The 14022-nt window shown below is 32.1% G+C and overlaps 1 protein-coding gene across 4 annotated transcripts in view; it reads left to right on the forward strand.

The window, feature by feature from the left end:
- The window catches only part of LOC138335997 (uncharacterized), a 63215-nt gene that overhangs the window by 14993 nt on the left and 34200 nt on the right, over positions 1 to 14022 (forward strand). For all 4 annotated transcript variants that reach the window (XM_069285247.1, XM_069285257.1, XM_069285264.1 and 1 more), the window contains exons 16-34: positions 795 to 1005; positions 1243 to 1358; positions 1646 to 1850; positions 2251 to 2397; positions 2692 to 2918; positions 3255 to 3456; positions 3640 to 3755; positions 4008 to 4236; positions 5668 to 5829; positions 6137 to 6418; positions 6634 to 6755; positions 7013 to 7071; positions 7464 to 7612; positions 7916 to 8170; positions 8711 to 8929; positions 9632 to 9778; positions 10009 to 10107; positions 10550 to 10644; positions 13792 to 13977. In XM_069285247.1, the coding sequence (XP_069141348.1) occupies positions 795 to 1005; positions 1243 to 1358; positions 1646 to 1850; positions 2251 to 2397; positions 2692 to 2918; positions 3255 to 3456; positions 3640 to 3755; positions 4008 to 4236; positions 5668 to 5829; positions 6137 to 6418; positions 6634 to 6755; positions 7013 to 7071; positions 7464 to 7612; positions 7916 to 8170; positions 8711 to 8929; positions 9632 to 9778; positions 10009 to 10107; positions 10550 to 10644; positions 13792 to 13977 (3228 nt within the window). The remainder of the gene's footprint in view (positions 1 to 794; positions 1006 to 1242; positions 1359 to 1645; positions 1851 to 2250; positions 2398 to 2691; positions 2919 to 3254; positions 3457 to 3639; positions 3756 to 4007; positions 4237 to 5667; positions 5830 to 6136; positions 6419 to 6633; positions 6756 to 7012; positions 7072 to 7463; positions 7613 to 7915; positions 8171 to 8710; positions 8930 to 9631; positions 9779 to 10008; positions 10108 to 10549; positions 10645 to 13791; positions 13978 to 14022) is intronic.

Genomic DNA, 14022 nt, shown 5'->3' on the forward strand with positions numbered 1-14022 from the left:
AAGTTTTGGTCTGGCAAAATAGTCAAAACTAAGTCCATGGCTGTTTCATGGTCAAAAGTCAGGCATTAACAAATAACTTATAAATATTAACAAATGACTTATAAATATTAACAAATGACTTATAAATATTAACAAATGACTTATAAATATTAACAAATAACTTATAAATATTAACAAATGACTTATAAATATTAACAAATGACTTATAAATATTAACAAATAACTTATAAATATTAACAAATAACTTATAAATATTAACAAATACTTATAAATATTAACAAATGACTTATAAATATTAACAAATAACTTATAAATATTAACAAATAACTTATAAATATTAACAAATGACTTATAAATATTAACAAATGACTTATAAATATTAACAAATGACTTATAAATATTAACAAATGACTTATAAATATTAACAAATGACTTATAAATATTAACAAATGACTTATAAATATTAACAAATGACTTATAAATATTAACAAATGACTTATAAATATTAACAAATGACTTATAAATATTAACAAATGACTTATAAATATTAACAAATAACTTATAAATATTAACAAATGACTTATAAATATTAACAAATGACTTATAAATATTAACAAATGACTTATAAATATTAACAAATGACTTATAAATATTAACAAATGACTTATAAATATTAACAAATGACTTATAAATTTACTTTATTCGACATATAGGTTCATAATCTGCATTTAGTCTTTCTCATAAGCTAGCCAAAATAAATATCAATAATTTAATGTAAAGATACTATCCTCTAGGTGTCGATCGTAGTCAGTAATGGATTCGGCTCTCAGACTGTCACATGGACATTTGACGTTGAAGATATAAATGAGCCACCATTTTTCCTGAACTCTGTGTTCAACATGACAATATCGGAGAGTTCCCTGGTTGGTACGACAGTGTTGATCCTTAAGAATGGAGACCCGGATGTGGACTCATCGTTCAAAGATGTCAGCGTGTCTTATGAAGGTGAGTGTCCTTTTGTCCACCACAAACACTGCCACAGATATTAGACACTAGTTTACCATCATTATACTTTTTGTTTTATAATACAAAGTCAAACCTGTTTATATAAACCACCCAGTGGACATAGAGAAAATTTAAGCATAGCTGTAGCTGTTACCAGTATCAGAAATAAGCGGTGTGATTTGCTGACTTCGGGAAGCAGTCTTTCTCTAGTGTTTTGGAGATTACATTCTGTTTCAGTGATCAATGTCCCTGATGATGTAGCAGTACCAATCAGCTTCCTACTGGATTGTTGCTTTCTCGTCACTGGGAAACTTAACGCTACAGAACAGGACCTCTACTTATTCAATGTTACGGTGAGTATTCTTTTATTTTTGTTTCCTTGTCTATTTCACCATCACAATTGGGCAAGTTTTTGCAAATGAGAGACCATACTTACACTTTTGGGGAAACAGTTGACATAAAAAAAAAATTTTACGTGTTAAAGTTTTGATTAAATGCATGATCTTTGTTGTTTTCAGAATAAGAAATTATCACAAAATGTTGAAACTTTTCAACACAAATGCAAAAGAGTATCATTCAAATCATTTTTATGGAAAAAATTCCAAATTATCCATAATTTGAATTCTATCTCTGTTAACAGCTAACAGATGGAGGTGGGCTGTCACAAGCTAGGACTGTATCGATTTTGATTAGTGACACAAACGAGGCTCCTATATGCTCTCCAGCATTACTAACGGAATCTATTTCACTTCTGGCCAAGGTCAACGAGGTCATAAGTCAACTGAGTTGTTACGATTATGATAAAGAGCCAGACAACAAACAGTTATTTTACCAGTCTAATGTTGGTGAGTTGTTCAGTTAACTTGGTGTTTTCATTTTTTTTCTTGTTAACTTTTAAATAATTTTATGTTTTTATTTGTAAGCTTTTAATGCCACCACCAGAAAATAGGGGGTTGTTTGGTAAGGGAGGGGCATAGGTATAGTATTACCCATGCCTGTCACATTTCTCAAAGTAGATCAGATGGTTTTAGTGTTTCTTAGGGTCAATGCTTTTACATGACTAGCTAGCAAGGGGATGCCATCCTTAAATTTTATGCCTATACCATGAAATGGAAAGCATAGTGTGACCCTTGTCATCTCCTGTTCCATTTCAGATGCTTATGGAGGGTGGGCATTTGTGTACAATGCTATTTGATCTATTGCACAGATGTTCTTTATAAACAGTTTATTGATTTTCACTTGTAGATTATTTCAGTGTGTCCGACCAGGGTGATTTGACCATCAGTAAATCACTGGACAGATTGATTCCTAGTTATACAGTAGTGGTCAGTGTACGTGATGGAGGTACACCTCCTCTGGCCACTTCAGTGACCATCATAGTTAATGTAGATAGTAAGTATATACTGACCAATCTATGTAGGATACCAAGCTGTACTCACTGAAAATTTAATAGGAGTAACAGAGTTATTCCCCTTTATTCTGTCTAAATCGTCTTACGTTTATAAAGGTACAGGAGTTATTCCCCTGATTCAATATCTACATTGTTTCAGCTCTAATAATTAGATAATAAGAGATCTACCAAATGAATAAAATTTTCTCTACTATCATACAGTAAGTAACTGAAAATTTTTCAATGAAACTTATTCCATGATTAACATATATGTGAGATTTGTGTTTTTATTTCAGCTGCTATTAAAGCTACTTGCCAGCCAGAGGTACAGTACCCAAATGTTTGGGTCAAGGATCAATGTGTGACCTTGACAATGAACTGTGCCGACCCTACCCTGCCTGGGCAGACGACACATCTGAGTTACACAGAGAGCGGGAATTATACTGCTGGCTTTACACAGGTCCAGATGCCAAAGGGACAATACAGACTCTGTTATAATCTCGTCCAAAGTGGCAGTTTTGGTGTAGGTTGTGTTGCAAATATTGATGTTGCTCAAAATTTATAACAGAAACAGGCAATCTTATTTATATTTTTGTAGCAGATTGCATCAAAAATTGTCAAACTACATATTTTTGGGGGAGAACTGATTATTTGTTTATGGCATCATCAAATGATATCTTTAACGTTTGGTCTATCACTAGATAGATAAAACAATTACTTTGATATTGCTGTTTACAACCACAGTAAATTATAAGAACATCAATTTTAAAATGTCTAAAATGCCCAAAAATATAATAACAGTACTGATGTGCTCTGGGGTTGTACAAATTTATGATCAGTTATTTTCCTCCCTGTACAGATGACAGTTTCTGTGTCTAATGGCCTAGCGACCTTTACATACTACCAACCTTTAGATGTGAGATACGACCAATCAAATCCAGTGTTTAGTCAATCCACCTACAATGTCAATGTCCTAGAGACCCATACAAGTGGACAAGCCGTCACCACGGTAATGGCCACAACGGCCTCCACCAGTGGCTCTATAGTATATTCAATTACAGGTAAGTGTCCTCTAAGTGTACAACTGTATTATTCTCAATAAACTTTACGGTTCTTTTCCTGTTATGTCTGCTTCTAAACTTCAACATGTGACCAGTGAAGGAAAAACAATTTGTTTTTTCTTAAATTATTAAGTATGGATCAAACAAAAAACACTTATTAATAATCTTAATATTTTGTCACAGGTGGCACTTGGCCAAACGTCACCAGTATCTTCCAAATAGATGCTTCCTCTGGAGCTATCACCACTCAAGTATCCATGCGAGGATATGCAGCACAGACTATTGTTTTAGAAATACAGGTGAGCCTTTTGCTTAAGGAAAACAAACAGTGTATTTACCTACAGTTAACAACAAATGATTGATGATGAACTATCATACACAGTTCATTTTGTAGATTAGTTAAATAAAGTTAATCACTTTAGCTTTGTCTTCATAGAAGCCATGGGTTTTAGATGATAAGATGACAATTTTCCACTTATTCTGTGAAAAGACTACAATCACATGTTCAAATGTCTCAAAAAATACATATTAATTGATGATTTGTTCTGCAGGCATTAAATGACTTTTCCCTGTTACGGTCAACTGCGAGGGTAGAAGTTTCTGTGATTGACATCAATGAGGTACCCAGTTGTTTATACAGAGATGGGATTCTTGGTAATAGTGTTACAGTCAGTGTAGACGATGCTGTCGGAACTCTCCTGTTACATATTCAGTGTACAGATTATGATGTTTTACCATTGAACAAGGAACTCACTGCAGTTCTCACATACACTCCATCAGGTAAGCTCTCACACACACTCCATCAGGTAAGCTATCACATACACTCCATCAGGTAAGCTCTCACATACACTCCATCAGGTAAGCTCTCACATACACTCCATCAGGTAAGCTCTCACATACACTCCATCAGGTAAGCTCTCACATACACTCCATCAGGTAAGCTCTCACATACACTCCATCAGGTAAGCTCTCACATATATCCATCAGGTAAGCTCTCACATACACTCCATCAGGTAAGCTCTCACATACACTCCATCAGGTAAGCTCTTACAGACACTCCATCAGCTAAGCTATCACATACACTCCATCAGGTAAGCTATCACATACACTCCATCAGCTAAGCTATCACATACACTCCATCAGCTAAGCTATCACATACACTCCATCAGGTAAGCTATCACATACACTCCATCAGGTAAGCTCTCACATACACTCCATCAGGTAAGCTATCACATACACTCCATCAGGTAAGCTCTCACATACACTCCATCAGGTAAGCTATCACATACACTCCATCAGGTAAGCTATCACATACACTCCATCAGCTAAGCTATCACATACACTCCATCAGCTAAGCTATCACATACACTCCATCAGCTAAGCTATCACATACACTCCATCAGGTAAGCTCTCACATACACTCCATCAGGTAAGCTATCACATACACTCCATCAGGTAAGCTCTCACATACACTCCATCAGGTAAACTATCACATACACTTCATCAGGTAAGCTATCACATACACTCCATCAGGTAAGCTCTCACATACACTCCATCAGGTAAGCTCTCACATACACTCCATTAGGTAAGCTCTCACATACACTCCATCAGGTAAGCTCTCACATACACTCCATCAGGTAAGTTTTCACATACACTCCATCAGGTAAGCTCTCACATACACTCCTCCATTAGGTAAGCTCTCACATACACTCCATTAGGTAAGCTCTCACATACACTCCATCAGGTAAGTTCTCACATACACTCCATCAGGTAAGCTCTCACATACACTCCATCAGGTAAGTTCTCACATACACTCCATCAGGTAAGTTCTCACATACACTCCATCAGGTAAGTTCTCATATATACTCCATCAGGTCAGCTTTTAGCACTCCGTTTCCTAACAAAGTCCTTACAAGACACCCTCAGACAAATCCTCAGCCCTCACAGCTGTATTAGTTAATAGACTAAATAGGTATATATCCATAAAATATGTTCATTCAAAAATTATCATATTACAAGTAAAAAAAAATGCAAATAATAATTAGTTTTAAAATATTCATGAACTTTCAATATCACAAACTTAATAAAATATAAATTATAATTAGTTTTGAAAAATTCATGAACTTTCAATATCATAAACTTAATAAGATACAAATTATAATTAGTTTTGAAACATTCATGAACTTTCAATACTGTAAACTTCTTTTCAAGTGTCAGATGTATTTTTACTGGAGGAACAAGGTGGTGAATACATCGTGAGGACAAAGACACAACTTCCTGTCCAGACTGGGTCGTACGACATCACTTTGCTGATCTCTGACTCGGCCAAACCGCCCCTCTCGGTACAGATCTTACGCCGGGTTGTAGTCAATTGTAAGTCCTTTACTAGTGTACCAATATGCTAAACAACTTCACTGGTCGTTTTCTTCTCAAGTCAACTAATGATTTAGGGCACTCATTAATGAAATCAGAAATCCTGAAAAATGTTTCTTTCTAAGTAAGAAACAATTTTATGCTTACAAATATAGAAAGTTTAACTTTCAGAATAAAGTGAAAAAATAATGTTCTTTTGGAAAATGTTCTCTTTATCCAAATGCTATTCAAATTATAAGATAAAATGTCATTTCCCCAAGATATTAAAATACATGTATAATTTTACCATTATGATTCTATGTTTTAGTGCTACCGCCAGCTCCTACATTCTCTGCCTTCCCAATAAATAGTACAGTGGTTCAGGTAGAATGGCTGTATGAGCGACCAGATTACTACGGTGTCACAACAAGTTTTGTCCTGGCAGCAGTGTCCAGTTCTGACCGACACTCCTTCGTGACCCAGCCTGACCCTGGTGTAACTCAGAGCCTTATTACCAAACTCACACCGGAGACAGAGTATAGGGTGGAGCTAACAGCTGTTACAAACTATGGCAATGTTTCTGCTCCGTCTATAACCTTAGTGATTCCAGGTATACCAGTCTTGAAATTAGGATATTATCACATCAACCATTATTTTAGGGGAAATGGTCTCTAAGTACCCATATGCAAATCAAAACAGGGATATTTATATCTGAGATATAGATTTGCCAGTGCACATGTTTAGCTACAGAAAGATGTAGTTGATATGAAACCGTTTTAATATCTATTTGCTAAAATTTCATAAATAGTTCTGATTCCCTTTCAGCTGTACCGATTCTGTCCAGTTTTATGATGTCACTAAGGTTACCGGGACAACAGTTCCTCCAGACCTTGCTTGATGAGAACTCTTACGACTTTGTCACTTTCAAGAGATCAGTGGAAGACAATGTGAGTGTGTCACCATTCCAATCAATTACAGAAGGAACATTGTTAACAAAGCATTTGGCCTGACTCTGACAGAGTACTTACCAGAAATTAACTGTTAAAGTATTCATGTTATTTTCATTTTTAGAACAGAGAGAAAAAAAATATAATGCAATAAAACATTGAATTAATTTGAAATTTATATTGTAAGCTATCATTAGATTCATGGATAAAAGAACCCTGTCATAATTTTCAATTATGATGGCTCTCTATGTTTTCAGTTGGACGGTATCATGAGAAGGTTTGCTGGGTACCTGTCTGTTGGTGTGGTCTCCTTCAGGTCTGTTAGCATACCATATTTGGCATTCGTTTTTGTATCATTTTCAGTGATTGATAATTAAAAAAATAGAAACAATTAAATCTACATACAACAGCTGATATGTTTAAAAGTAACCAATATGAGACAAGAATATATAATTATATAGCTGATAATGTCTTCAGTTATGAAAAAGGTTGTTATCTAGCATCTTTTAAGATGGTGGATTTGTCTGTATTAGTCTTTATCACTGTCCTTACAAATGTGATTTGTTGTTTGTATGGAGGGCAGTGTGATTGTTGATTCCATAGTAAACATGAATTTGATTGTTTTGATTTGTTGTTTGTAGGGAGGGCAGTGTGATTGTTGATTCCATAGTAACCATGAATTTGATTGTTTTGATTTGTTGTTTGTAGGGAGGGCAGTGTGATTGTTGATTCCATAGTAATCATGAACCAGTCGGGCACCATTGACAGTGTGTCTAACAGCTTCCAGGACCAGCTACAGACCGGCTGGATCGGCAATATGTCAGTGGATCCACAGTATTTTGTTGTCAGCTCAGGAGGTAACTGATCATTTTTTTCATGACTTAAACATTTGTATGTATTATTCTCTACCCAACCATAAATGTATATAAGAAGTACAAGCTGTTCCATATAGTCCGTCCTATCCTGGTCTGTCCTTTTGTACTAATGTAATATAAGCATAGTGCTATGTAATAGACATTTCTTGTTTTAAAGAAATTACGAAAAGAATCGAACCATTATTGTAATATTTGATCAGATATACATATTTGAGCTTAAGATACCTGATTATTTACCTATATATATTTGTTTTATTTTCCTCCTTCTTTTACGCTTTTCTACAGATGGGTATATCAGGATCACTGAATTATCCTTTAACACGACTGACATCTATAACAACATGGACGTGGCTTTGATCTGTACTGCTGACATCATAGGAACCGTCGGAACTGTCCAGAGTCGCTGGACCTTTGATGGCTCGGTGATCAGGCCAAACACCTCATCTCGTTGGCACATCTCAGAGGAACCTGCCAACCCCAACCGACCGACTCAGAAGTCATATAAACTGGTCATCAGTCCAATAGTGGCACATGACACAGGTGATGTATATTATTGGTGGAATATTATCAATCAACAAAGCCATTTTCTACTTGTTCATCTGTAGCTTCATTAGTTTTCATTAAAAATTGTCTTCTTATCATTAACTGATCAATGTTTATATTCTTACTATGGTGTATACTGTTCTGTTTAGACACTGCTATTAGACCCATTTAAGATACCAATCACTTTGCTGGACTGACATATTTTGTAGATACAATATATTTTGACAGATCCACTTTAAAATGTAGACAAGTGTTGTTATACTTTAAGTAGATGTCAAATATATATATACATAGTTATTAACAAAAGGAATTATGAATTACTAATTATATTGTTCTATGAAAAATTGATAGCATATAATTTTAGGGTAAGACAGAAACCTCACTTGAAGAACCTTTAGGCTTTTTTGTTTGATTTATGTTGTAAGGGGGGTAAATCTTTAACAAATCACATAAAATAATGAGAATAGTGTAAAGGCTATAGAAGTTACACATAAACCCTCTGCTGATAAATTAACCGACAGTTCTGATTGTTTGTAGGGAAGTATGGATGTGAGGTGTACGATGACACAGGGCTGGCCAGTCAACAGTCACAGACCATAGAGGTCATTGCCCAGCCAGTACTGACCATTTCTCCCCGGACTCAGACCGTGGTCAGTGGTCAGTCTATGAATGTTACATGTCAGATTGTCCAGCCACTGAATTACCATGCTTTCTTCACCTGGTACAAGGATGGGAACCGCATCACTAGTTCACCAGGTAGGTACAGGACAATTGTATAGGTTACCTGGTAGTCATCTCTATATAACATTATTTTTATGTGCAATTCTTTTTTATTTCTTTTTCGATGTCTGGATTCACACTGTTTTAGACCATATCATCAAACAAAATCACCAAAGAGAATGTTTTCTATTCTTTATAATACCTTTGATAATACATCATGTTGATGAATGATAACTGCAGAATGTAGTGTGGTTCATTGCTTTTGTCATTATCCTTAAAATGAATCCTGTTGAAATATTTTGATATTTTTGGCAAAGTAAAAGAAAGAATTGTTAAATTCACACTCACAATATTGGTCAGATTTTATCATTGATTATCTGCTTTTAGATATATACCTAAGACCTTCAGTTATTATATCATAACAAATTAACAATTTGTACATGTGTGTGAAATAAATGATGCAGGGAAAATAATAAAAGTGTACCTAAGATCTTTTCTTCAGATCTGGTTCCATCCAAATCAAATGCAGTATTGGAATGTTCATCTGTGCTTTTAAACATTAAAACAAGAATCAATTAGCTTATGTCCATTTGAAATGAAATAAATTATTGGAAGAAACCCAAACTAGATATTGAAATCAAACCTGTCTCTGCTAGCTGCTATATGTACTTAGTAACCATGCAGATGAACAACCTGTACCTATTTTTCTCCCTTACTGATAATATTATACTGTTACAGGGGTCCAGTTCCTACTGCTGACCCCACACACAGAAAAGCTAGTGGTCAGAGAGGTCACTATGGACGCCACCTACTCATGTGAGGCTACCAATGTGGCTGGAACTGGACAGAGGCTTTCTATGCAACTGACCATTAGACAAGCGGACGGTATGTACCAACTATTTTAAAATATGATTATGTACAGTACATTTTGTATCGATATTATATATACAATCTTATATTTGTGCTTCAATAATAAGACAAAATTATATCTTTTCCGTCATTATCAAATTCTGATTGCAGTAATCTGTATAAGAACTGTGTGTGTCAGATCAAAATTAAATACTATTTAAATAAAATGATTTTCTGTTGTAACATTAGATTGTATTTCTGTGTAGCCATTGTGTGTCCTCCCGAGACTGATTCCCAAGGTACTATGTGGACGGAGACTATTGCTGGAGGTCAGGAGGTTCGGGAATGTCCAGCGGAAATGGAAGGTACATACCATTAGTAGGATTCGTAATATAACATGACTTTACGATACAAATTATCATTTTGTATTTTTTCCTAAAGGTTTCTAAATTCTACAGAAGTGTTAAAAATCATTTCAATTATGCACTGAAATATTTTTGGGCATTTATTTTTGTTTGAAATATCCGGATTTTAGCAAATTTGTATGACGTGTATTCTTTTACTTTTGTACTTTCATTTTTGCCGTTTACATGTATACCTTTACTCTGCTCATTTTTACTATAAATGTAACACAAAACCAACTTTATCTTTGACACTTTTGTACTTGGAGCATGTCTCTGTCCTAGACATCTCAGCCTAGCACTTCTTAGGTTTGTCAGTATTTACAATATATTTTTTTTGAGTCAAAATGTATATTTGTTAATATCAGGATGAAATACTAAAAATCTCTTCTTTGACTTCCAATAGGGACAGTTGAACGAGCCTGTTCGTCCAGAGGTGTATGGGAGACCGCTGATTACAGTAGCTGTGTCAGATTGGACCTGTCAGAACTAGAGACTCAGGTAAACTAAAAAATAACATGTAGTTATAACAATAACACAAAACAGGTAAACTAAAAAATAACATGTAATTATAACAATAACACAAAACAGGTAAAGTAAAAAATAACATGTAGTTATAACAAAAACAAAAAACAGGTATATAAAAAATAACATTAAAATAACAATAACACAAAACAGGTAAAATAAAAAAATAACATGTAATAATAACAATAACACAAAACAGGTAAAGTAAAAAAATAACATGTAATTATAACAATAACACAAAACAGGTAAACTAAAAAATAACATGTAGTTATAACAATAACACAAAACAGGTAAACTAAAAAATAACATGTAATTATAACAATAACACAAAACAGGTAAAGTAAAAAATAACATGTAATTATAACAATAACACAAAACAGGTAAAGTAAAAAATAACATGTAGTTATAACAATAACACAAAACAGGTATAGTAAAAAATAACATGTAGTTATAACAATAACACAAAACAGGTAAAGTAAAAAATAACATGTAGTTATAACAATAACACAAAACAGGTAAAGTAAAAAATAACATGTAGTTATAACAATAACACAAAACAGGTAAACTAAAAAATAACATGTAGTTATAACAATAACACAAAACAGGTAAACTAAAAAATAACATGTAATAATAACAATAACACAAAACAGGTAAAGTAAAAAATAACATGTAATTATAACAATAACACAAAACAGGTAAAGTAAAAAATAACATGTAATAATAACAATAACACAAAACAGGTAAACTAAAAAATAACATGTAGTTATAACAATAACACAAAACAGGTAAAGTAAAAAATAACATGTAATTATAACAATAACACAAAACAGGTAAACTAAAAAATAACATGTAATTATAACAATAACACAAAACAGGTAAACTAAAAAATAACATGTAATTATAACAATAACACAAAACAGGTAAAGTAAAAAATAACATGTAATTATAACAATAACACAAAACAGGTAAACTAAAAAATAACATGTAGTTATAACAATAACACAAAACAGGTAAACTAAAAAATAACATGTAATTATAACAATAACACAAAACAGGTAAACTAAAAAATAACATGTAATATAAAATAACAATAACACAAAACAGGTAAAGTAAAAAAAATAACATGTAATATAACAATAACACAAAACAGGTAAACTAAAAAATAACATGTATTATAACAATAACACAAAACAGGTAAAGTAAAAAATAACATGTAGTTATAACAATAACACAAAACAGGTAAAGTAAAAAATAACATGTAATAATAACAATAACACAAAACAGGTAAACTAAAAAATACATGTAATAGTAACAATTACACAAAACAGGTGTAGTAAAAAATAACATGTAATTATAACAATAACACAAAACAGGTAAAGTAAAAAATAACATGTAATAATAACAATATCACAAAACAGGTAAACTAAAAAATAACATGTAATAATAACAATAACACAAAACAGGTTAAGTAAAAAATAACATGTAATTATAACAATAACAATAACACAAAACAGGTAAACTAAAAAATTACATGTAATAATAACAATAACACAAAACAGGTAAACTAAAAAATAACATGTAATAATAACAATAACACAAAACAGGTAAACTAAAAAATTACATGTAATAATAACAATAACACAAAACAGGTAAACTAAAAAATAACATGTAATTATAACAATAACACAAAACAGGTAAACTAAAAAATAACATGTAATTAGTAACAATAACACAAAACAGGTAAAGTAAAAAATAACATGTAATTATAACAAAAACAAAAAACAGGTAAACTAAAAAATAACATGTAATAATAACAATAACACAAAACAGGTAAACTAAAAAATAACATGTAATAATAACAATAACACAAAACAGGTAAACTAAAAAATAACATGTAATTATAACAATAACACAAAACAGGTAAACTAAAAAAAAACATATAGTTATAACAATAACACAAAACAGGTAAACTAAAAAATAACATGTAGTTATAACAATAACACAAAACAGGTAAACTAAAAAGTAACATGTAGTTATAACAATAACACAAAACAGGTAAACTAAAAAATAACATGTAGTTATAAGCAATAAAACAAAACAGGTAAACTAAAAAAAAATATGTATTATAACAATAACACAAAACAGGTAACTAAAAAATAACATGTAACAATAGTAAAAAATAATATATAACAAACACACAAAACAGGTAAACTAAAAAATAACATGTAGTTATAACAATAACACAAAACAGGTAAACTAAAAAAAAACATGTAGTTTATAACAATAACACAAAACAGGTAAAGTAAAAAATAACATGTAATTATAACAATAACACAAAACAGGTAAACTAAAAAATAACATGTAATAGTAACAATAACACAAAACAGGTATAGTAAAAAATAACATGTAATTATAACAATAACACAAAACAGGTAAAGTAAAAAATAACATGTAGTTATAACAATAACACAAAACAGGTAAAGTAAAAAATTACATGTAATTATAACAATAACACAAAACAGGTTAAGTAAAAAATTACATGTAATTATAACAATAACACAAAACAGGTAAAGTAAAAAATTACATGTAATTATATCAATAACACAAAACAGGTAAACTAAACAATAGCATGTAATTATAACACAAAACGTCAAAAAGCCATGTTAACAAATTGGGCTATTCTGATAAACAGGCACACTGAAAGCTTGAAAAATGTGACTGATTTTCTCTTTTTTTTTGTTAAAATATTTTAATTTCATAATTTGATAGTAATTGTTTTATAATGTATAGCTCTCTCTTCCATTTTGAGGTTTATTTATTCCCATTATTAAACAAACATTAAAACCAAATTAAAAAAAATTATACTAAACTAAAAAAAAAGAATTTTAGCAAAATATTCAACTAAAGGATGGAAAGAGGAGCATACAGTGCTAATTATTTCCATCCTATCATATCCCATTGTACCCAGTTTCGTCTTGTCCTGTCCAGTCACACCCAATTCAAATAAAAGTCTGTGCATTCAGTACTTAGACTCTGTTAAGTTTTATTTTAAACTTTGTTTGATGGTTTTATTTTAAAATTTATTTGATGGCAATCATTGATATTTATGATTTTCCCTTGTAGACTACCAAGATGAAGGAGGGAGTGGAAGTTACCTCCCCTGAGTCCTCTCTGGTAGTACTCTCTAACATCACAGGTCAAGGTCATTCCCTCAAGAGTGCCGATATGGATGCTTGTGTGAACATCCTAAGTAATGTTGTCGCCGTTAGTGACCGTGACAACAATTTTGTCACTATGAATGCCATAGAGGTTAGTGCTCCAATTTCACCACACCATTGACTTTAATCGACATAT

This window comes from Argopecten irradians, chromosome 1 (assembly GCF_041381155.1).
Source record: "Argopecten irradians isolate NY chromosome 1, Ai_NY, whole genome shotgun sequence".
Classification (NCBI taxonomy): Eukaryota; Metazoa; Mollusca; class Bivalvia; order Pectinida; family Pectinidae; genus Argopecten; species Argopecten irradians.